The following is a 26,096-nucleotide window of genomic DNA, read 5'->3' as shown; positions in this document are numbered from 1 at the left end:
TATCAGAGCATAAAGGCAGTTTCCCTGATAACAACTGAAGTCGATAGACATCAAAGAGAATACACTCCTGTAGTGGGAGATCAATTATCCCAGCCACAGGTCATTACCTCTAGAATGCCTGTCTGTACTTTCTATAGCCTAATCAACAGTTTCTTCACCAAAGCCCCGTCATTCATTGTGAATGGGGGAATGTTTGCTTATCGCACAAGTGTTCATCCCCTGGCAGCGTGTCTGTGTGTTCCAGGCACCTACTACTCTATACCAAATAAGTATTTGCTTTGTAAAACTTTCACTCTCTCACCTTGAACTTGTGCACTCTGGTATTTGATATTTCCATCCTTGGAGAAAGCCTCTGACTATCTCCTGTATCAATGCCTCTAATAATTTTGTATACAGTACGTCAATCAGGTCAAGGTCAAAGTGGACTAATTGTCTTCTGGACAAGTGCACATATGCACAGGTGCATTGAGAAACAACCACATATTTGATGCTATGTGCAAGTGATTCCATAAGCAGCATTCACAAGGAAAACATACGCTATACAGAATTTTTACAAGAAAGAATACAATTCAAACAAAAACCCAAAGCTGTCACCCCTTGCCCTGCTGCCTTCTAGCAGAAACAATGCAAGCTTGTCCAACCTCCTTGTAGCCAATGCTCTCCAATCTAGAATATAAGAAATGATTTTAGATTGCCAGTTACTGGCACAAATTTGAAGTAATCAATAATGCATCTTGCAAGATGATTACCTTCATCTGAACTTGGGCCTAATAACTGAGTACGTGCTTCAGATAATCTGTTGGATGGACATGCTTTTTATTCAAATAATGATGACCTAGGCCCAATATGCAGAAGTGTATCCTCCCCAGGGATGCCTGATTTCTGCATTTAAACTTATCCATGTTTGTGATATAAGTTTTAAACTGTAGGGGTAAAACAACCCATTCTATCCAAAATAGAATGTGGTAAATGATGAAAATAAGAAATAAAAATGGAGAACTCTTTTAAGTACTCAGTTGGTCAGGCAGAATCGGTGGAGAGAAAACCTGTTCAAATTTAAGGCCAATAACCCTAAATATTGGAAACACTGGTGTGGAAGGTGGTGTCATGAGAAAAGAAAGTCAATGATTTGAAGTAGTAACACATTTTACGCTTTCTAGATGCCACCTGACCCGTTTTCACATGTTTTATGTTTATAACCAGTATCCAGCAGCTATCTACTAACCAAAGCAGTTGTGGAGGAAACCAGCTGTGTGGGAAGCTGGAACTAGCCAGACTGTCAATGAGTAACTTTACTTCCTTTTCACTCTGGCATAAACAAGGTGATTTCATGAGTTTACTGGGTTGGCACAAATTTTGTCCAACATGTACAAAAAGGATGTAAAGGCTCTGCTTTAGTTTACAACTTGATGCTTGTCATAGCATCAGAATTCTTTCTGACCAGAATTGAAAAACCTGCTTTGAGAAATATCTTGGAGATGGAAATTTGGGGCAGTGATATGTCTTATATTAGATGAATCTGCGTGCCAAGTGTTACGTACCCCGTAACTGGGTTGCCAAACCAGCAGAAATGGATCACTCAGTTGGAGTCTGGATTACTAGAACTAAGAAAGTTTTATTAAAGAAACAAGCAACACAGTACTCTAATCAAAAGGATAATAAATGCAACAGTTCAGCAATGATAAACACACATGTACACAGAATTAAGATAACAGGATCAATCAAGCTCTATCGTTGTCTAGGGGTAAATGACCAGTTTCAAAGTGACGCAAAGTTCAGTTCAGTTCACAGTAATCGCTGCCGTTGGAGATGGACAGTGGGGGGAAGGAGAGAGAGAGCAAAACGAATGAATATTCAAACGGCTTCCACACAGACCTTCGCAGTCAGCTTTCGTGCGAGCCCTTTGTGATGTCATCTGAGGTCACCGACCGTGACCCCTCCGTTTCCAGATACGATCGTTTCTCTGCGGTGAACCTGGCACCCAGGCAAGGGTGGACACACACCAGGTTCCCGCCGATCGTGCCTTTCCACCCTGTACGTCTATGGCTTGATCCCGCGACCAGCCGTCCAAAACTTCCCACCGACTTGTGAGAGACGCACCGCTTCCAGGGTCTCGTTACCTCGGGGTGTCGTGTGTGTGTTGCCTTAGCGAACCTGTTCCTTTTTATCCCCCTGCTGGGGTATCGCCTTGTCCATCACTTCAAACAGTTCAGGGCTCAAAGGGTGAGCCGATCTTGACAGCTCTCCTTCCGTTACTCTCTCCCGTCCCTTCATTAACATCTCCAAATGCTGCTCCATTGTTTTCCTTATCTCTCTCTCTCTCTCCTGAAGACAGGTGGCAGACCAACTGCTGATCCCACTGTTGCCAGCACAGGACAGCTAACATCTTAATCTATGTGTATTCTCGTCACACAAGTATGAATGTTAAATTCCCTCATTTGCTTGCACTGCATACTCAAATCTAAACTCATGTTTCACAATCCATAAACCTCGCAATATTATTTTTAACGAAACTATCTAATTTTTTTTTAGTATTTTAGGATGTGTTTGTGGCAGGCATTACACATTTGATTTAATGTTTTTGTAAAAAAAAACTTCTCCTCCTCCCTTTTATCTTTGACTTGCTGTAAATAGTATACTTTTATTGTCATTTTATCAAAACTGTTTAGCAGTTGATATTTCCCATTTTGATAAATTTCCTCTAAGCTGTGACTTGTGCCCTTTGCCAGTGTCCATTTGCAGGGAGGTATGGTTGCTTTTGGCTTGCTGGTCTTTATCATTCATGTAGCAATCTTGTGTCAGTGAGAAGGGAGGGTATCTATCTTTTGTTATGACAAAGCTAGCATACATCAGCTCTTTTTGGAGATCCTGATAGGACATCACGTAATGTTCAGTGGGGCCAAATTAGAATCTCTGCCATTTTAAGAAGACTTTGTGGGGAGTCGAGTCAAGTTGGGATGCAGCGGAGTGTGTTGGGTTTTAATGGGTTCCTTACAGCGAACACACAATTTGAACATACCTCGAATTCCTGAATCCACAAACAGGTATTTATAGGTGGTACACTTGGAGAGATGTATCTATAACCTGATGTGGAAGTGGGTCCTTTCTTGGATTCCCAAACAATCAATTAACCGTTATACAGCCTTTGTGGACCATCCAGAAATAGTGTAAAAGAGGCCCAGGAAACACTGGAAATACTAACCGAGAAGAGCACTGAAGCATCAGTGCAGCGTTGTGTGGCCTCCTGAGCCAGTTGTGCACCAGGTGTCTGGTGGGGTTAGTGCAAGTGCATACAGCTGTACGTGAGTGCCACCGTGGTCTGCAGTACTGTCCACTCTTGATTTGGTCACCCTTTCATTGTACTCAACAGGTCATAGGTTAGAATGCATCCTCCCTGGCCTTTTCATTCTCAGGAGTTTAGAGATTGATGGTAAAGTTGTTATCTATCCCAGGGTGCCCCATGGGTTGATAGACCATCTTCTGTCGGCTTGGTAATTCATTTGCCTCCTTGTGTGTGCAGTTAAGCAGCTACTGATGGCACACGTTTATCTGCCAGGGAAAGGTGGTAGCACTTGTGTTATAGCTGATTTATGGGAATTTCTTTTAGTCCCAGGAACTTGTGCCAGACTGGAAACTAAATGTTGACTGTTAACCCGAAATGTGGTGATTTATTTTTACAGGTAGAGCTGCATCCCTTACAAATGGCAGCGTAAAATCTCCTTTTTCCAATGGTACATTTAACTTTGAAGGGCATACAAGAAGTGACGGCCACGTATACCATACAGTGCACAAAGACTCTGGGCTCTACAAAGATCTCCTGCACCGAATACATTTAGACAGGATCAGCGATGATCGGGCACAGCCAGAGAACTCCTACAGACTTCTCCGCCGCAATAACAGCTACACGTGCTACACAGCCACTATTTGTGGTATGCCTGTCCAGACAGCCTTCAAGTCCTCAGACTTTGTGGGGCTGGAAGACAATGAGAAGCTTGTAGATGATGTGGCCTCCTACTCCAAAAAGCGGATTCGTTATGACAGTTATTCTAGCTACTGCAATGCAGTAGCTGAAGCAGAGATTGAGGCCGAGGAAGGAGGGGTGGAACTGAAACTGGCCAGTGAGCTGGGGGACCCCCTGCCGTCAGCAGACAATGTTGTGGATGAAGATGGCGAGGAGAAGGAGAAGCCCCAGGTTCATCTGCTCTTTCATTTCCTGCAAATCCTCACTGCTTGCTTCGGATCATTTGCACATGGTGGTAACGATGTCAGGTAAGTTCACTCTCAAAACCATGACTTGTTTCAGCTCATTATGTTCCTCAGCATTTGTTAGTTTGTGTCTTGGTTGGTGTTGAGAAGCAGCTTTGGTGGGATTGTAACATTGACTGTTGCTTTCCAAATCACTGCTTTTGTTTCAACTTTCCTTCAATCTACGTTAGCTCTGTCTGTGCTATCGATGTCAATTTCTCTGCTCCTTAACTTGGCTGTAAAAAGTGTTGATCTTTTATCAGTTTAAGCTGCAAAGAGAATTGGATTGTCTCAGCATTATTAAGCAATATGCTCCATTTTAAAGTGGAGAAACTGAATAGAAGTTTGTGATAATAATGTTTAACTTAACCAGTGTACTAACTGCCTGTCTGTCATGGTCGTGGCAGGCCTTATGCATACCTTTGGAGATGCATGCATCCAGGCATTAGTTTCTGAAGTTGAAAGTTTGCAGTAACTCAGTGAACTCTCTCCTATTGATCTTGACCATTAGTGTTGCTTCTGATTTGTGTTTTTCATATGCAAAGAATTCAGAGTTTAACTTCTCAAGGTGTTTCAGACAAGGTTCCACACAAACTAGGCGTAAAAAGTTTACCCAGTCCCAAACTGTGGCTTAGGGAATAACTATGAATATTGCAATAAACTGAGTAGATTTTATAGGAACCGCAGGTTTAGTTATTTTGGCTGTAATTCAGCAAGGCACTTTTGGCTGAATTCAGCCACCAAACCATGTGGAGTGCCAAAGGTTTGCTGAAGATTGAGACATCAACAGCAGCAAGTTGTAAATATCTTTGTATCTATTATACATGATGGTAGCATACATTTCCTGTCAACTTTTGGCTAAAATATTTGTCACCTTAAAACTCATCTTGGGAAACATTCTTGTTCCTATTTCAAATGATAGTAAATAACTCCATGCAGTAGCTTATTGTATTTATATTCAATGTGGGCATTCTAATCTTAATTATTTTTAAAACTACCCCATTCCCTTCCCACACATATACGTTTGTGTTTTGGAGTGTGGGATAGGAAATTTGTGGAGAGCAGTACACCTCAAACTGCAGTGAAATGGCTAACAGATGTTGTGATACAGGATGAGCAGCAAAGGACGATTGGGAGAATTCCTCTTGACCAAACCCACGGGGACATTTTCTCACCAAACTAAGGCTGGGCCTCAGCTTGACGAAGGTGGCACCTGCAGCAGGGCAGCAGTCCTGCCTTCTTCCTGCACTGGATGACCAACTTTACCCAATGTAGGAGACAATTACTAATAAGATTACAGTTAAGGTAGTTTTGGTCGCTCATCACAGCCCCTTAATGATCCATTTACTCCCAACCTGTGCTGAAGGTTCGGATTATTTGTGTGAGGATTCAAAACGGAGCTGCTGGGGAGATTATTTCAAGTTAAGGGGGAAGGATCATTAATCGCTATGTCCAACTTAATTTTTGTTCAAAAATAATGGGATGGGCTTGTTTCGGTTGTCAGGAGTTTATCTAGGATGATATTCCAGTGAAGAACGTTTAATTGTGCCTTATTTTTTCTGTTGGGTCTTAAACTGAGCTTCATCCTACAGCAGTGTGTCAGAGAAGGGCATAGTGTCCTGTCCACTTCATTCCCGTATAGCTAGTACCAGTTATAAGCTTGTTTATCCCATTACTATTTGTGAAAGCCTGTGTTAACATTATCAAACTCTAAATGACCTTAAAGTGATATGAAAAATGTGCAAAGGTGCTGAATAATGGCAGGTTCTATTATTGCTCTCTGGATCAGGAAGTACTAATCTAGATCTTGGTATTTGCAATGCCCTGAAGTACAAGAGAGGACCAGCTCCAGGTAAGTTATGTAAGGAAACACCAAGGGGAAGAGTATAAAACGTAACTGAAGACAAACTGGTAGAGTAGTTACTAATTATAGATTTATCGGTCATTTTCACCTCTCTGTTCAGCAGAGTTCTTGTTCAAGGTCATTGATGCCTTGCTGGCAATTTAAAAATAGTTCAAACATGTGTCGCTGGCAGAGTTTGATGCTGACTTTAATTGGCTGCTTCCTGGATAAGTGTTTTTCTATTTTACCTGAGTGAGAGTGTGTAAAAAATAATTATGAACTTTCAGTTTCATCTTTATTGCCTCTTGTTATGCACCCTTGTATGTTATTTTCCAATCACTAACCTGGCAGGTCTGTGAATAGTGGTCTTGTATTTCACACATGATCCACTGTTGTAGGTGTGAAATTACCAGGAATCCTCTGCACAGGAGCAAGTTTTTCATTGGAAATCAAAGCAGATGTCGGCCATTTGTCATCTGTGCCTGTTCTGCCAATCATTAAGATAATGACTTTGATCTTTTACCCTCAACACTTCTTTCCCAGAATAACCCCCCTATTACTTTACTACCTAATAATCTTCTGATTTCTCTATAACCTTTTTGATTCAGCTATTTTATCAGTGATCATAGTCTATCTAAGCCTAACTCTGTTTATCACTGCCCTTCCTGTCACCGTATACCTTAAATTCCTTCTCTTTGTGTCTATGCTGTAACCCCTCAACATATTTTGTGTCAAGCACTCCAAGGCATTGATTCTCATCATCCTAGAACCAAAGGATTCCTCCTATAATCTGATGCTGAATAGCTAGTGAGTCTTATATTATTGTCCCCTGACCACAGCCACAACTGTTATCTTCCCATCCACCGTGCTGAATATATTCATTATGCCTGGCGGAAGAACCCTCAAAATGTCTGATCTCTTTTGATAAATAAGAGAAACTCTGCAGATGCTGGAAATCCAAGCAACACGCACAAAATGCTGGAGGAACTCGGCAGGCCAGGCAGCATCAATGGAAAAGAGTACATTTGAGGTTTTGGGCCAAGACCCTTTAGCAGGATCCCTTTTGATACTCGTAATAGTTTTCATAAAGTCATAGAGAGGTACAGCATAGAAACAGGCCCTTCGGGCAACCTAGTCCAACCAGTTAAACTACCTGCTCCCATCACCTGCACTGACCATAGCCCTCCACACCACTACCATCCACGTACCCACCCAAACTTTGCTTAAACGGTGAAATCGAGCTCGCATGCACCACTTGCACTGGCAGCTCGTTCCACACTCTCATGACCCTCTGAATGAAGATGTTTCCCTTCATGTTCCCCTTAAACTTTTCACCTTTCACCCTTCACCCGTAGGCTCTGGTTGTAGTCCCACCCAACCTCAGTGGAAAAAGCATGCTTACATTTACCCGAACTATACCCCTTATAATTTTGTATACCTTATCAAATCTCCTCTCAGTCTTCTATGTTCTAAGGAATAAAGTCCTCACCTATTCAATCTTTCCTTATAACTCAGATCCTCCAGACCCAGCAACTTCCTTGTAAATTTTCTCTGTACTCTTTCAATCTTATTTACATCTTTCCTGTAGGTAGATGACCAAAACTGCATACAATACTGCAAGTTAGGCCTCATCAACGTCTTATACAAATTCAACATAACATCCTATCTCTTGTACTCAGTGCATTGATTTATGAAGGCCAATATGCCAAAAGCTTTCTTTACAACCCTATCTACCTGTGACACCACTTTCAATGAATTGTGTACCTGTATTCCCAGATTCCTTTGCTCTACCACACTCACTAATGCCATGCCATTCACTGTAAGACTTACCCTGGTTAGTCCTACCAAAGTGCAAAACCTCACACTTGTCGGTATTAAATTTCATCTGCTATTTTTCAGCTAATTTTTCTAGCTAATGTAGATCCCTCTGCAGCCGTGATAGGCTTCCTCACTGCCCACTACACCCCCCCCAGTTTGGTGTCATCTACAAATTTGCTGATTCAGTTAGGTCCTGATAAGTCTTTACTTCTAGTACTCGGATATTCTCTTGTAATACCAAACTGCACACAGTAATTCTTGCAATTTAATCCACGCAGCAGAATAGTCTTGGCCCATTTACCATCCTTCATTTCTAACTTTGGGACTCTGTGCTTCTTGCTTCCATTCTTCTTACATGTATAGAAACATGATTGGAGGGAGAAACTGGATGTATGGAAAGGATAGGGTTGCTTCTCAACACTGAATGTTGAAAAGTGTCTGTCAACCTGTGATTTATTTGAAATTAATATTTAACATCTGTTGATATTTGTTCTGATTCTTTTTCGAGAATGGAAGACTGAGATGAAAACATTTCAAGTGACTTGTGGATTCATACTCAAATGTTTTAATAGTTTTCCCTTATTTAATTGGCACATTTTAAGATCCTGGTTTGGTGGTAGCAGATTTGCCATTGGATTGGAAGGTTGTGAATTTTAAGTCACACTCCACAAACTTGAGCATGTTATCCAAGCTAAGGGAATGCAGGACTGTCAGAAATGTAATCGGCCCTCTATTGAGAAATTCTAGAGGGCAAATCTGTGCTGTGCATGCTCACAGCTCTATTTATGCAGCCTGGACTTAGCAGCATTTTAAACACGCCAGCCTCATTACAGTCATGAGCAGAAAAGATCTTCTCTTACACTTCTAGGAAAGGCAGTGTGTGAGAAATACTCTGGCAGGTTAATTTAAAATTGCTTGAGATCCCTTTGTAAAACATGCTGTCAAATTGTAGTGTGTTTTCTCCAGCCAACTGTTGAGTACTTTTGAGTACTTGTAACACAAATACTCATTTGTCTGCTCTCACTGGTGTGTGTGTGTGTGTGTGTGTGTGTGTGTGTGTGTGTGTGTGTGTCTGTGTAAACATGAACCCCATGCCTGCCCAACTCCCTTCCCTCATCAGCTTGGGACTGAAGAACAGGAGCAGTTTGCTGAAGTCCTAGTGAACTTTTTTTTTCCATAATGATAAACAAAATGAACAACTAACCACCTTGGAGTTGATTTTGAAATTTTGCCTAAGCAGGATTAATTTTTGTACTTCCCATATCACATCTGTTTAAACAGCAGCAAAATTATTTCATAGAACACTTTGGAATGTCCCGAAGTTGTGAATCTCATTCCTTTTGGTTGATAACTATCATAGTTCCCAACCATACTTGCTGGCACTGCATCAGAAGCATGGTTGTTGGGCCTGTAGCTATACATGTGGTTGCTTATATTGCAGTCCCACAGCACCATCACCTGTTCCCTGGTGTGGATGATGGGGGGGGAAGGAATCATTTGATGTTCTGTGGTTCCCTCAGCTATGAAGCATCAACAGCAGGAAGAGAACTGTACTCCAAATCTTTTTTTTAAACAAAATAGTTTCTTCTTTATCCTAAATAGCTGGTGGATTTTACTTACTCATTCTCTAGTTGTACGAGTTCTGGCATTAGGTGTTCATGTATTGAACTGGTACTTCAGAGGACAGAAATGCTAGTTGGTGCATTTTTCAAATCAAAAGGACCTGGGAATTGCTGATATCAGTTGCTGTGTAACCAGGGTACGATTTCATGAGGAAAATAAATTGGTTCGCTAGTGGGTGAAACCCTGTCATCTTACCTCACCTTACCTATTTCTAGCCTTACCCAATGTGGTTGACATTTTCTTGCCCTCTGAAGTGGCCTGGCACCAAACACCAGAGATTAATAGTAAACAACATAGCTGTCATGTGTGATTTGCTATCTGTTGTATAATTATCCAGTTGTTGGATGGTTCAGAAACCCCTGCTAAACCCCTAGATTCCAAGTTTTAATCAACTTGAATGAATAGGTTAATGTCTACTTGCACAATGAATACTTGTTTCATAGGTTTAGAAAATTCCCTTTAAACTTGTCAGCTTTAGGAATGAACAGGAGGAGTGGAGGACCAGTACTGTGGTCAGTTCATAACAACCACCGAGTACCCTGCACCCACACCTCAGCTGGTCTCCACATAGACTCCTACACAACATGTGCAGCCTTCTCACTCACCAGGCTGGTGTACAAGTTCCTGTGGGTTAAGCTTATGCTGGGGGGTGGTGGGGCTTCCTGGTTGCTGCTATTGCTGGTTCTGGCAGAGCTACATCCTGCCTTGTTTTTGTAACTGAAGAATCATGTTAGGAAAATCAACTATTTTTATATATCTTTTTTTTTTAAAGTGGGATTGCATCGTAAATGTAGAAAGAAGGATTTGTGCCCAGAATATGGTTGCACAGGTTTTGCTAATCATTTGTGTCAATCTCTAAAGGGTCTGAGCACGAAGGCAGCCGCTGCAAGCATTCTGTTAATGGACCACAATTCTAGTTGTGAATCTGGAATGTTTCTTAACCTTTGTATATCACTTTGCCTGCTGCAGTTGCAGCTCAGTTTAAAAATAGCAGTGACTTGAATGAACTAGTTTTGCAGTGCAGCTTAAAAATACCAGTCACCAGCGTCCGGAGGCCCTGCTCTGACTGACCAGCTTCATCAACGTATAAGTCTGAAATCCTGCTGGAAATGTTGATGCAACACTAATCCTTTGAGACTCTCATTTTAATCCACAGAAATGGCTAGAAAAGATGCTTTGTAAAGGCTGTACTAGACTGAGTTTTAATTTGGAGTTTTGTTTTGCAATATCTACTTGCATTTATGGTTGTGTAAACGAATATTAATTTTACTTGCATTTAAAATACTTTGCAGTATTAAAATAATATTCTGGGGTGTCTTTGCTGAATGTAATACAGGGAAGGATTGTGGAAAGCAAAATATTGTAGATACTGGGAGTCCGAATTTAAAAACTCAAAATGCTGTGAATACATAGCCAGGCAGGCATCAGATTAATACTTCACGTCATGTATTTGAGAATAGATCTAGTATTGATGGACAGTATGGTGCTGATATTGGTTAAATATTCTGGAGAACAAACACTCCAATTCTTAAAACAAATTGCCCGCAGTTGCCTTATTTTCATGTTTTTATGTTGTAGGTAGAGATGAGTTGGTGTGACCACATTTTGAATATTGTGTACAGTTCTGGTATCCTGTTGTACAAAGGACATCATTAAAATGAAAAGAGTGCAGAGAAGGTTTATGACGATGCTGCCAGGACTCAAGTTATAGGGAGAGGTTGGGCAGTATAAGACTTTAATCCCTGGAATATAGGAGATTAAGGGGTGACCAATCACAAACAAGAGAAAATCCTAAGGGGTGACCTTAAAGGTGTATAAAATCATGAGGTGTAGAATGTGTGTGTGGGCACGTGGCCAAGTGGTTAAGACTAGCGACCTGAAGGTCGTGAGTTCGAGCCCCAGCCGAGGCAACGTGTTGTGTCCTTGAGCAAGGCACAATCACACATTGCTGTGCGACGACACTGGTGCCAAGCTGTATGGGTCCTAATGCCCTTCGCTTGGACAACATTGGTGTCGTGGAGAGGGAAGACTTGCAGCATGGGCAACTGCTGATCTTCCATACAACCTTGCCCAGGCCTGCACCTTGGAGAGTGAAGACTTTCCATGGTCTCGTGAGACTAACGGATGCCTTTACTTTAGAATGCATAGTCCATCTCCCAGGAAAGGGAACTTAAAGACATGGGTTTCAGATCAGAGGTGAAAGATTTGAAAGGGACCTTTGGGGCAACACCACACAAGGTGCAGCCAATATGGGATGGGCAGACAAAGTAAGTGTTGAAGGAAGGTACAATAATATTTTAAAAGACATTTGAATCAGTATAATGATAGGAGGTTTTAGAGGGACCTGGTCAAATGTGGGCAAATGGATTAGCTTAGTGGGCACCATGGTTGGCATGGGCAAGTTGAACCCAAGTTCCTGTTTCCACATTGTATTAATCTGTGGTTCTCCTCTTTGCTATGGAGAACCTAAATAGTCACAAGACATATGTCAGGCTGCTGTTGATCGATTACCAACACCATTATTTCCTCAGTACTAATAACCCAAGTTTGAAAACCTAGATCTCTGTACCTCCTCCACTTCCTTATTGGGAGACAACAGTCAGTGCGGACAGATAATAACATCTCCTTACCAGAGCGAAGTAGATCAGCTGGTTGAGTGATGTTTCAACAGCAACCTCACTCTCAGTGTCAGCACGACTGAGGAACTTCAGGAAGGGAAGACTGACGAAAACATACCAGTCCTCATTGTGGGGTCAGTGGTGGAAAGAGTGGGCAGCTTAAAGTTCCTGGACATCCGTATCTCCGAGGATCAACACATCAATGCAGCCATGAGAAAGGGGGTACTAATGGCTTTATTTCAGTAGGAGTTTGAGAAACTTGGTATGCAGCCAATGATTCTCAGAAATTTCTATAGAACTATAGTGGAGATCATCCTAACTGGTTGTGTTACAGTCTGGCATGGAGCCTCCAGTGCACAGGATTACAAGGGGATTATAGGCTTGCCATTTCCATCATGGACGCAACACTCCCTATCATTGATGATATCTTCAAAATATTGTGCATCAAGAAGGCATTGTTAATGACCCTCAGCATCCAGGAATGCCCTCTTCTCATTACTAGCCTTGGCCTGAAAACTCACACTAAATGATTTAGGAGCATCTTCTTCTCCTCTGCCATCAGATTTCTGAATGGTTCATGAGCATTACCTTATTATTCCTTTTGTTTAGTGCTGTATATTTGTTTTTGTATTTTTATAGATGTTTTTCATCGTTGTATTGGTCTGCTGCTGCAAAACAACAATTTTCATGTCAATTACAAGTGATGATAAATCTGATTATGATTGTATGAGCATGATACTGTTGCCTTGTGTGAAACTTCCAACAGTGCAGGAAGGGCAAACACCTATCTCACCTGGTCTACATTGTTTGAGACTCTAGTCCTGCGATTTGATTGGTTCTTAATTGCCAACAAAAGTAAATAAGCAAACCACTGAGTTTGGAGTGAGACAATAAATCCAGGCATATTCTGAGTCTGAAAACATGGATCCAAGTTTCAGAAAAGACACAATTTTCTGAAGGAGCTCAGTGGCTCGAGCAGTTTCGATGTGAGGAGAGGAATTGTAGACATTTCAGATAGAGACCTGAATCATGAGTCCTCTTGCTTTTTCCACCTAACCACCCCTCCCTCCCCACCGCCAGTCTGAATGATGATTAACCCTTTGAGTTCCTCCCACAGTACTTTTTTCTTTCCAGGTTCCAGGATCTGCAGTCTGTTGTGTCTCCAATGGATATAAGTTTGACAGTAGTCAAAGTAACTACTGTTCTTGAAATTATTTATCCATATGTCTTCGGGAAATATCCAAATGTGTGGTTAAATGTAATGATCCAAGAACAGCCTCCACATTGTGGTGTCCCACCAGCTTCACAGGATAAAATGAATAGGAAATGCTGGAATCAGTTGTAAAACAAAGTTAATGTTTCAGGTCATTAGACATAGGACCGTTTGTGATTAATGGGGCTTTAACTGCAGAAGAAAGAGGGTTTTCAAGAGAAGAAAAGTATGGGGAAGGGTGGGGAGAATAATTAAAGTGAAATGATGGTAAAGGGGTAAGTGAAGAATCAGGAAATGAATAGAGTTGTAAACTGTTTCAGACAGAACAAAATTGTGTCTCACCATTGTTATGAATTTTGTTTCCATAGTGATCCAAATTAAATCTTGCACAGATGAATGAAGCTAGTAAAGATGGATTTTTTAAAATACAAAATTTCAAAAATTCTGTTTCAAAAAAATTATTCTGTTTTTCCCTACAAGTAAAAGCAAAATGTTAACTTATCGCAGTGCTGATTTGTAATGGATAAGATTTTCTGCTTGTTTCTCCATGCACTGGACTATGGCTGCCCTCCATCCCTCAGTGTGCTCCTTACAGCTTGCACTCATAGCCCCTTTTACAGCAGAAATGATGCCCTGCTGTAGCAAATTCCAATACAGTAATGTTCTCTGTGAGGGGAGCAGAGGGGAGTAAACGGTTGGCATTTCAGGCAGACGCCCTTCTTCAGAACTGGAAAAGAAGGAGGCAGAACCCAGGAGAAGAAAGTGGGGAAAGGGGACAAAGTACAAGTTGGCAGGTGATAGGTGAGACAGGTGAGGGGGAGGTTGGTAGGTAGGGAAGGGGAGAAGCTGTGAGGTTTTTAAATATTGCACAAAATTCCATTTTTGTTGTGTTTGAAGTACAGTGGCCAATAAACTGAAAGATGTCAATAGCTGTTCTTGAAATAGTAATCTTTTTCATTTACTCTGTTGGCCAGTACCTCATCCAGAGGGTTATGTGACAAGAGCTCATTCACAATTGATCACCATGGTTTTATTTTCTGCCCTAGATCTTCCTCTGCTTTGCATATTGCTGCGATTGTGAGAATTTCTCAGGAAATTGGGTCTTTTCCAACACTGCAGGCAGGCAAGAACAACATCAGTCTCCACCAAATGTGCCTCAGTAAAAAAATGCTGGATTTAAATTGTCTCTGGGGAACAAAAACTATATCACTTCAAAACCTCTATTGCTTTAATGTTTAAAATATTTTCCATTTCTGTGCATTTATTGTTTTACTCTTCTGCTGAGCGTTCTTTATTTTCTTTTTTAAGCAATGCAATTGGTCCTTTGGTTGCTCTTTGGCTGATCTACCAAGAAGGAGCTGTGTTGCAGAATGCCTCCACGCCAATCTGGTTGCTGCTATATGGTGGCATGGGAATCTGTGCTGGCCTCTGGGTCTGGGGCAGGCGAGTCATTCAGACGCTGGGCAAAGATCTCACTCCCATCACCCCTTCCAGGTGAGTATGGCACACACATTGTATCCTATTTGATGCTGCACATATAATACTACACTAAGATGGTTAAGCGAAGAGACCTTACTGCAGAGTACATTGTTTTCCCTTCAAAGCCCCCCAACTGAATTTTGGCCCTTCCAAATTGAATAAGGTTGTATTTTTTCTTCTCCTCCTATCTTTCTTTTCCTCCATCCCACTCTCGATGAGTAAAAGGAAAGGTACGTCATATCCAGAGTTTCTCCGGTTAGATTTCCCTCCATGCCTCTGACGTTGTGGAGAACCGCGTATGAGGCAAGTTACAGTGGTTTGCCATTGCCTTCTGCCGGGTGAGTTTCCAAAGAGATCACCAGCTCGTAACCCAGCACGGATGGAGAACATGCAGGGGAGCCGGCTTTATTCGAACTCGGGACCTTTCGTCCCGAAGTCTGACGCTGATGCCACTACGCCACCAGCCACGTAATTAATAAAGACATTACCCAGTACAGAACTTTTAACCAAGCATATCTATTGGAACAGAGTACTGGGCGGGCCATCCTGCCCATGGTGTGCTGGTCTTGATGACCATTTATGCTAAATGTCCTCCTCCATATCCCTTTACATTCATGTGTCTATCTTAAACTCTACCATCTTATTAAAAAAGTTACGATTGAGATACAGCACAGAATAGGCCCTTCTGGCCCTTTGAGCTGCTCCTCCCAGCAATCCCCCGATTTACCCCTAGCCTAATCACAGGTCAATCTACCAACTGATACTGTGGGAGGAAACCAGAGCACCTGGAGGAAACACACACAGTCATGGGGAAACAGCTGCCTATAACTGCCTAGATTATCCCCATTTCCTTCCTTAAACAAAGACACAATTTTTGCTACACTACTTTCCAGGCTTCTGGGACATCGCCAGTTGCTAGTGAGGACACAAAGATCTTTGTGAAAGCCCCTGTAAACTCTTCTTTCAATATTCTGTGCCATCAGGCCCTGAGGATTTGGCCACCTTAATGCTTTTTGGAAGCCCCAGTACTACCTCCTTCATCTCCAAATGCCCCACCACACCTTCAGTATCCTCCAAATTCTTCCCACTGATACAAAGTGCTCTTTTATTACTTCAGCCACTTGCCCTGACTACTTTATCCTTAAAAGGACTTACCCTATCCTTTAGTTATAAGTACAATGAAGTATAAAACACCTTGAGATTCTGCTTGACCCTGTTTGTCAACGATGTTTCTTGACCTCCTTTGGCCTTCCTAATTGCCTGTTTCAGCATTTTCTTTATATACCACAAGTGCCCCAGTCTGATTTTTAACTTTTTAAACCTTGCGTATGTTTCATTTTACTTCCTAAATAAGTTTAGGAGCTCTCTGGTTATCCCAGATTCCCTTGCCTTACCATCCTTGTCTTACTCTTTATGCTGGTCCTGAACTCCGATTAGCTGACCTGTAAACAACTCTCACATGTCAAATGTGGTCTTGTCCTGCAGCAGCTGCTCCCAATCAACGTCAGTCCTGTCCCTGTAACTACGTCTCTGTAATAAGAACAGCATTGTAATTTCATGTACTAATCCAGGCTCTAAGTTCACCCTCTTTACCATAACACTCTTAACATTGAAATAAGCACATTTCAGCCTATCAGTCCCACCGTGTTTATTTGCTGTCCTTTCAGACTTGTTTATTATGCCATCTTTCTTGCCCTCAACCCCACCACCTGTTGCCCTACTGCTATGATCCTGCTCCTCTCAAGTAGTAATAGCAAACCTCCCAAGGAGGATATTGGTCCTCTTCCAGTTCAGGTGCAAACTGTTGTATTTGTTCAGCTGTCACCTGCCCAAGAAGGAAGCCCAATCATCGAAAATCTGAAGTCCTCCCTCCTGTACCAGTCCCCCTGCCACGTGTTGAACTACTTTACCTATTTATCTATTTCTCACCTCACTGGCACATGGCACAGGTAGTAATCCTGAGATTTTATCCCCAGCTTTAAATTTCTGCCTAGCTCATATATCATTGGTACCTATATGGGTCACAACCTCTCAGAATCTCCTGCACCCTCTGCAAGATATCTTTGACCCTGACATCAGTGCCACTTTGGAGTCTGTACCGTGGCCATCTGCATCCCCTATCACTCTCACTCTCACTCTGACTTCATCCTTCCTTGCCTCAGAGCCAGGCACGATGCCACTGGCCACTACTGCTGATGGCCTCTGAGAGCTCACCGCCCCAACAGTATCCACTATCTACTTATTTCCTTTAATTCTCCAGGTGATCATCCATTTATCCATAACCTGCACTTGAGGTTCACAAAACTCTCATCTTTGATCTCCTCAACCATCCAGCTGCCTGTATCTTAAGTTCCGTGACCTAGTCTGTCAGAAGTTGCACTTGGAATTATTTAATATCAAACAGTACACCATGGTATAGGTCTTGTCCACATTTTCTGGTGTTTCCAAAACTCTTCCCAGTGTGTAGTGGTGATGATTCAGGTTCTAGTAGGCTCTGAGTTGCTAAGTCTAATGACTGTTAAAATGTAAAGGTCCCTTGAGTATTTTCTACTTCCCTACAATGCACTGGGAATGTCCTCAGCAGGCCCAAGCCTTGACCTCCACTCCTGGGCCATCCCATCTTCCTAAAATAACTAGCCATCACAAGTTGAAGTTCTAGAAGCTGGCCCACCACTACCTTATTGGTATCTGAAGAACAGCAATGATTCCCTAGTGTGCCTGTGTTCCCAGAATAATAAAAGTAACAATTACAAGCATGTTCTTTCATTTTGATATTCTCCATTGTGCTGCATTTTGTCCAGATGTCTTCTATCCTCCCAGCCTCTGCAGAGCATTGTCTGGAGTTCCACTTTTATATTGAGCCCGAAATATGACCATATTTGAATGCTGCAGTCTTCCTTCCCTGCACCAATTTTATGCAACCTTGCTTAAGGATCAGAGCTCTCCATGAGTTAGATGGCTAGTTATTCCTGCCACGTGCAAGATATCAAGTTGGATCAATTAAGTCTTCACAGACATAGAAGCGAGCTGTGTTTGTGCTGGCTTGTAGATGATTTTACAGTCAGATATTCAACAGTGGCTCCTGTTTCATTCATCTCCTTCAGAGATAGAAAAGGATCAATTCTTCCCACAACAACCAAGTCGTTTTGAAGGGTTTCTTAATTTTCCCGGGCATGCATCATTCCCTGTAAATTAGGTGCTATCTGAACACTAGTATTTTCTTTGCCTTTAGCTTGCTGAATTTAAATGTTCATAATTGTTCTTCGTTACTTGAGGATAATAAACCATATATTATGGAGCCCTCAGAAGGCTAGGGGATAGTGCTTACACCAATATCAGTTGTGCACAATTACTATGATTGTGTGCTGAGCAGGGGAAAGTAATTTGGGGAGAATATAATGGCTCTGTATGCATATTGCCACATTCAGAAGCTTGTGTATATTGTATGTCATAATACATTCATGCTGCTAACCCACAGTTACATGGAACTCTCTCTACTGCCTGAGTTAACTTCATGCATGCAGTGCATTTAGTCAACCATTTCCAGTACCATTACTGGGAATAACTGCATCAGCACAAAGGTGAATGCATTATGCCTTGAATAATGACTTAATTCGCTCATTTATAAATATTTTCTGAAACCACACATGGCTGCTGGATATCCCTGGAATTTTGTCTAAAGCTGTGGTAAGATTCTTGCATGCTGCCTGAGGCTTCGTAGTAATGATCTTGAGACTCGCTGGTACAATGAATGACTGTGAAGTATTGTTTTGTGCTTCCTGCAGCGGGTTCACAATTGAGTTGGCTTCGGCGTTCACAGTTGTGGTTGCTTCCAATGTTGGACTTCCTATCAGTACCACACACTGCAAGGTATGCGTATGCCCTGTGACTGCACCTTGAGCAGTTCACTCTGTACTACCCTCCAAGGCTTGCTCGCAACAGTTTCTGGTGGCACGGAGAAGCGGAACCAGTACCTTAATATATTCTGATTGGTTCAAGCCCTCGTTACAAAGAACATTCTTTGTGGTAATTTAAGACGTGGCAAACCCAAAGGGAATAGACTACTATTCGCCATCTAACAACTTGACAAAACTGAACAAATGATCCTCTCTGATCATTCACCACCTTTAAAGAAAGAATTTGCATTGATGTAGTGCGTGTCGCAACTTCAGGATGTCCCCAGGTTCTTACAGCAGGGAAGACATTTTAAAGTATCGTTGGTAGGGTGGTTATTAATCAGATTGTGTGGAATAAGGTGTAACCTCCTGCAGGCTCAACATGCTCAGGCAACTATTTTCAATAGTTTTTTTAAAAAAAACAGTTTTAGTAACATATGCTACTTTTTAGTCAGATTGGATTGATTCCCTAAAACCCTGAAAAATTCTGTGCAGGCAAAATGCACTAAATGGACATCATAGGATCTCATAGTGAGGTCCTTTATTGCAAATGAATTGCCCAAAAAATGTTTTTTGTCACTGAGTGGCCTAAAAGTTCCAGGTTATCTGACAGCAGCAATGTTGCATTAGCCCATGAGCTTTTCCTGCCATTATGGACTGATTAGCAGCACGCTACTTGGAGCAGGGATGGTGTCTACTGGAACCTCTCACCACTCAGACTCTGTTTTACATTGCATGTTTCTGATGGGTTGTCTTTCACGTGCCTTTCTTACTTCAAACTTATTTTCTGTTTCTTCACAGTGGATTTTGCATTGAAGTAATGAGTGCGCTAACTGTACTTGTAGCCTCAAATGTGGGCATTCCAATAAGTTCCACTCATTGCAAGGTATTCTTGTGTCATGTTAATGCAACAACCATGTCGCTAGCACTTTTAGCAAACCAGATGATTGAACTAAAACCACTTTAACTATTGTATTCTGCTGTCTCATGTCTAACTTGCAACAGGCTTCACTTTAAATCAGAAGTTATTTAGAGAAAGATACTTCGAGCTTTGTTTGTTTAAAGTAACATACAAAATGCTGGTGGAACTCAGCAAGTCAACGATTTAAGGGGAATAAATAGTTGCCATTTCAGACAGAGACCCTTCATCAGAACCGGAAAAGAATGAGGCAGAGCCCAGAATAAGAAGTGCAAACAGGCAGATGATAGGTGAGACCTAGTGAGGGGGAAGAGGGGTGAAGTAGGAAGCTGGGAGGTGATAGGTAGAAAAGGTAAAGGGCTGAAGAAGGAATCTGATTGAACGGTGAACCATGGAAGAAAGGGAAGGAGGGAAGTGATGGGTAGGTGAGAAGAGAAGGGGTGAGGGGGAAATCGGAATGGGGAATGGAAAAAGGAGAAGGGGAGGGAAAGAAGTTACTGGAAGATAAGGAATCAATGTTCATGCCACCAGGTTGGAGGCCACCCAGGCTAAATATAATATGTTTCTCCTCCAATCTGAGTGTTTTCCTCCTTTTTCAGCCACTTACTTCTTCCATCAATCATCTCTCAGTTTCTTTCTTCTTCCCCAACCAACCAACCTTCCCGCCTCACCTGGTCTTACCTATCACCTGCCAGTTTCTGCTCCTTCCAGCGACACCCACCCCGTCTTCTTTTTCTGACTTCTGCCCACTTCCTTTTCTGTCCTGATGAAGGGTCTTGGCCTGAAACATCAATTGTGTATTCCCCTCCGTAGATGCACCTGCCTTGCTGAGTTTCTCCAGCATTTTACGTGTTTCTCGGTCTTCCAGCACCTGCATACCTCTTGTGTTTATGGTTTGTTTGGGTGTGCATTTTTATAGGTTGCTTTATGTGGATCAGCAGAAGTGGAGTCAGAGTATGAGATGATTGCACCAGTCACGCGGATATAATTTAATATGACCTTGTCCCATAATGATGTTGTGGTTGGAATTACTCTGTAGCATTAATAATTCTTATTGTAAATGGTAGGACTGTGAACTAATGGTTCACAAGTTGCTTTGGGTGTTGATGAGGGTAATATCCTGTCAACAAATTATTTTCCTCAACTATGTCTGGCATTAGAATTGATGGTTCCGCTGATCAGAGACCAGACAGATATAGTTCATGCAAGTTTCCAGTAAGTTCAGGCTCTGAATGGTGCCACCTGAGAGTTAAGTTCTGAAGATTTGAGACAAAGGGGATTGTGAAGGTAAAACATCTTTCTCCAATAGTCCAGATTTTAGAATCCCGTTTTTAATGTGAAACAAAGCTCCATTTCTTCTTTCTCTACAGCAAGTGGTTATTATGCACAATGACAGGCATTCTGTAGAAAATAAATAACCGGGCAGACCTTGCCTGAAATATGTTTGAAGGACTGGCAGGAGCTGCAGAAGGTAATATGACCCCCCTCCGACCACCTGCAGGATTGTTCATCCAGGTCAGCATCTTAGAAAGAGAGAGGTGCAGCCATGGATAATGACAGCTTGAACCTTGAGGATGGTGAGGAGGTATAGAGATTGACTTGGTAGGTGATGCTAGAGCAGCAAGGTCCATATCTCATAGATAAATTAGGTAGGTAGGTGAGAAGAGAGGGAATTATTGAATTCAAGATCATATCCAATCTGGTTTTGGAAGATTGTCCCACTTGCAAAGTCTGTATAGATGTGTCCTTTGTACATTATTTCTCAATGTGAGGGAGGAACTCTTTAAGGGATAAGCATGATTCTGTTCTGTTTGTAACAAACTGCTTCAGATAATTCATTCTGTTTGAGGTCCTAACTTGCTCACTTACCAACTGTTTGTCAACTTTGGTTTTCTGCCTAATGTGTCTCTAAATAAATCTTTAGTTGTTGGGTTGTTAACTAACTTATTTTTGATTTTGTTGAAAAGAGTAGACCGATAACTTCAAATCTGAAATGCCGATCCTGCACTCTTGGGAGTGGAGCTTCACTGAAAGGGTTGCTGAGCCGTGAGAGAGGGCTTAAATGTTTTAAACTTACCACGGACAGGCTCTTGATCAGTAAAGCTTCTACATTAGAGTGCAGGATCAGAGAACTGTCTTTAAAAGCTATATACCCAGATAACTGTTTACATTTTAAAATTTTTTAAATAAATCAATAGTTCAAATGCTTGAGTTTGCTGAATACATTCTGGATGCAATCTCTGCTTACTGTAATAGAATGAAATAGTATCAGCCATCTTGCTTTTGGCTGTTGATTTCTATTTTGAAGTGGTCTCTTCATTGAATATTGGTTTCCCCCTGCCTCAGTTTACATTTGTATCCTTTCCACACTCGTCTGCACTCCTATTCATTTTTGTTCTGGCTTTTGTTTGTCCAGGTTGGCTCTGTGGTCTCTGTGGGATGGATCCGATCACGCAAAGCTGTGGACTGGCATTTATTTCGTAATATCTTCCTGGCCTGGTTTGTGACCGTCCCAGTCTCTGGTCTCTTCAGTGCTGCTTTTATGGCACTCTTTGTATATGGAATATTACCATATGTTTAAATTTGATTTTTAAGAAGGTTTTTAACCAGTGGCGTGAGGTGCCCCTTTTCTTCAATATAGCAGTCTCACCCCCTCCCAAAAGTTGGTTTATTCCTTTTTTCTTTCTGTTTGCTGTTTTAAAAGGAATTAAAGAGCTATAAATTAATTTTATATTTTCATCTTATCTGTTTTCTCACAGACTGTAATTTACACTACATATTCTCATTTTGATAACTTGGTAACTTGTAATGCAAAGCCCTATTTTGTGGTGTATGTGTACACCTGTAAATTGGGCTTCAAAGTCATGATGTTTGTGGAATGAATGGTATTGCTTGGAAGATTTTGTACCCATGGATGTTGTAAAGATGATGTATATATTGTATTATTAATCACTGGAAAGCTTTCCTTGGTTTGGACCCAAGAAAGAATTTTTAAAACAAGATGGTATGCTTTGCTTTATTAAAATCTGGAATAAGGTATAAAACCCTATTTCAATAATCAGCCTCTTTTTTTTGGCAAGGTGCATTTCTCCATGCATACTCTGCGTGCTACAAACATCATAATCAGAATGGGGAGAGATTCATTGTGATAGGTTTCATGGAAACTTGATTTCATCTTATAAGATTGACAGTTGTATTATATTGTAATTTCCAATGTAAATACTATCTATGAAAGATTTGAGTTTGCTTGTGTGTGTGTGTTTTTAATTGGTACAGATTTCACTCACTCATTTAAGGCTTCAAAGCTATATTGAATGTACCAAAGATTCAAAAATAAAGATTTGTCAGTATTTCCACTTCAGTTGTTTAAAAATGCCTATTTATAATTTTGGGTTCCATCTCAAATTCTTTTGAAATTCAATGACATTTTGCTTTAACTTGAACTGGAAGAAAATGTTAGTTTCCTGTAAATTAAAATGAAAAGTATTCCTCAATTTCAAATACGACATCAAATCAATATTAGCCGAAATGTCTATTATGCTCTTCTGTGGTTTCTATACCATTGGATATGGTATCCTGCATTCCAGAAGTGCAGTTGATTTTTTTTAAACTAGTGAAGCAGGGGTTCCTTTGGCTGAGAGATTGGTGGAAATAATCAAGAAACTGGATTGAATGCATTTCAGAGAGTTCACACCAAACTTTCAATTCTCAAGAATTCAGCCCATTAGTTGGCCCCACCATGCTCCTGGTTATGGTTACCTTGGGTTTAAAAGTTGCCTCCAGATAATAGTTTTTTGAATTGACCTTACACAATATTCAGTTAGATCCTTAGTCCTTGTCTTGTTCTGTATTTTGGGAGGTATACAGGGAACTGGTTACTAGTGACTTATACCGTAAAATTCACAATCAGCTTCTTACTATCTGAGGTTGATAGCTGCATATTATGAGGTGACAGCTTCTAGTTGAGATTGTTTCCTTGTTGAGTGGAATGTTAAAAAAGATACCATTTTCAATGAATAAGTAGGACCCTAGCTAATACTCATTTCACAGTGAACATCATTGAAACAGATTATTTGATCATTGCTGATTGTGGATTTTGCCAAAAGTGATTACTATTCTGGATTAGAAAGCACATTTGGGCACGTGTGGTAAACAACATAGATGCCAGCTACAATAGTGCCCAGTGTAAAAAATAAGTTCCATTTGGAAGTTCATTTCCCTTGTTACAGATGAATTTTTCTCCATTGTGGTCCAAGTTGGTGTCTTCCAGGAATCTATCTACTGTAAATGTATTATTTTTAATACTTGTATCTTTTTGGTAATAGCTGACGACTTTCCCCTAAAAAATCATTCATGTGGTAAAATGATGGAAAATATTTTAGAAATAAAATCTTCACTCTAAAACATTTTTGTTTTGACTGATTATTTAACACAAGGTAGGAACAGCCTGTACACCAATTCAGAAGTAGCAGAAGATAACCAGTTCATTTTATAGCACTGTCAATGTATTCTGTCTGAGGTTACCACAGAGAGTTCAACCAATATCAAATTAATTAATGGTTTTAATATCTCCTGGAATGTATCTGGCAAAATCAGTAACTGCTGTGGCTCATGGATATGATGCTTCTCCATGCAAGGTGATCTACAATGAGCTTTAAATACAACCAAAAAGCCTTTGTCAAAGATAGAGATATAACATAGCTTTTTATTCAGCCCAGAATTTGTATCCAATATGTAACTTTTTCAAGCAACAATTAGAGGTCTAGAACCAATCCCAAGACCGGCAGTTCATTTAGGGGCTAAAACAAGTAATAGAAAGATGCGACAAGACCAAGTAGCCTCACGGTTGCTGCATTAACACAACTGAGGAATCGTCCGTCAAAGTCCAATCAACTCTCTGGGATTATTATGGGCTCCCATGTTACCTCCTCTTGCAAAGTCCAGTCACCTCTCCCATGTTACCTCCTCTTGCAAAGTCCAGTCACCTCTCCCATGTTACCTCCTCTTGCAAAGAGGCTTTGAACTGGAACCTGTTGGAGTTCTGAAATGATCTCTGATTAACTTGAGCATGGGTTCTAAAGCATTGCCTTCACAATGACCCACATGGTACAGGTGACATGATGTACAATGCCTCTGATGGCCCTCTGGTATCCGATGCACAATAGTCAAACGAACACTCATGAACAGCACTGTTGAATACACGAGTGTGCATTCCTCCCAGATGGATTTGTCCTATTGTTCTCATTTTCAGATAAATCAAAGCCTTACAACTTGTAAGGTTGTTTTGCCACAATTCTATTCAGTTACGCTGTTGTAGAGCATGTCATCTATTCAACTGTTTGATTTGTTGGGAAATGTGCCTTAAGATTGGACATTTCCTGGTGTTTCTGTCTGCCCTGCTGTCTTAGACCCCTATTGATGGCTGGATCTCCAAGCAATGAGGCAAAGTATGGGAGCGGGAGTCAGCCATTCATTCCCTCACGCCTAGTACCAGCTGTTCTTATTATTAATTGTATCTATTTCCCTTGATTTGTCATGTTAAATAGCCCTTCTTGCAAAAAGAAACATTTTTTCAGAATTTCCGTTCACCATCTCAAACATCATTTTCGATATTTTACATTTTTTAACTGAAGAAATATTTCTTAATCTCCCCTGAGTGCATGAATGCAGAGCATGGAAGTATTTTCAATAGGCAGCGTCCTAATGGTCTTGTTGCATTTCATAATTTGTCACTGCAGAACTACAGAGTTTTAACTATACTGGTTAAAAAGGTGCTTTCAGGAAATACATGACATGCTAATTGTATGTTCTGATACTTCACTGAACTGGTCTGAAACGTTAATACATAGAACATTTCAGCAAAACAGAACAAGGTGTCGGGGCAATGCTTTAGGAAGGTTCCTCATATGAGCAAATTCTTCTCAAATCTTCTACCACCCTGGCTGATCAAAATCTATCTTTCATTGGATGGTAATCTTTAAAACCAAGAAAATAATGAGATATTTAATCAGGATAATCAAATTTTGCGAAAATTAACATCATTTGGATTACTAATCCATTTTCTGTTGCCACAAAGACTAACTTATTTTAACCAAATGATGCTACTACTGTCATTTTGGGATAGTGGTTTTGCGAGCCACGCTGATGTGTATTTAGCCTAGTTGCTGTTGACTATTTGGCAAAGGGACATATACAAATCCTCATAGAGGGATCAGAAGTGTTGAGAGTGAGCAGTTCCAAGTTCCTGGGTGTCAAAGATCTCTGAGGACCTAACCTGGTCCCAACATATTGATGCAGTTATAAAGAAGGCAAAGAAATTGACTATACTTCATTAGGAGTTTGAAGAGATTTGGTATGTCAACAAAAACACTCAAAAACTTCTATAGATGTACCGTGGAGAGCATTCTGGCAGGCTGTATCACTGTCTGGTATGGCGAGGTGG

General features: G+C 41.0%; 1 protein-coding gene across 6 annotated transcripts in view; it reads left to right on the top strand.

The window, feature by feature from the left end:
- The window catches only part of slc20a2 (solute carrier family 20 member 2), an 86,818-nt gene extending 62,760 nt beyond the window's left edge, over positions 1-24,058 (top strand). For 3 of the 6 annotated variants that reach the window (XM_072281863.1, XM_072281865.1, XM_072281864.1), the window contains exons 8-11: positions 3,681-4,269; positions 14,669-14,854; positions 18,625-18,709; positions 22,071-24,058. In XM_072281863.1, coding sequence (XP_072137964.1) covers positions 3,681-4,269; positions 14,669-14,854; positions 18,625-18,709; positions 22,071-22,235 — 1,025 coding nt within the window. In that variant the 3' untranslated portion in view covers positions 22,236-24,058. Of the gene's footprint in view, positions 1-3,680; positions 4,270-14,668; positions 14,855-18,624; positions 18,710-19,536; positions 19,622-22,070 lie in introns of those variants that run through there. The other 3 variants (XM_072281866.1, XM_072281867.1, XM_072281868.1) reach the window with 3 other exon arrangements.
- Positions 24,059-26,096: the final 2,038 nt, after the last annotated feature.

Source organism: Mobula birostris, chromosome 17 (assembly GCF_030028105.1).
Source record: "Mobula birostris isolate sMobBir1 chromosome 17, sMobBir1.hap1, whole genome shotgun sequence".
Lineage (NCBI taxonomy): Eukaryota > Metazoa > Chordata > Chondrichthyes > Myliobatiformes > Myliobatidae > Mobula > Mobula birostris.
The sequence above is the reverse complement of the archived record's forward strand: the minus strand, read 5'-3'. Positions and strand labels throughout refer to the sequence as shown.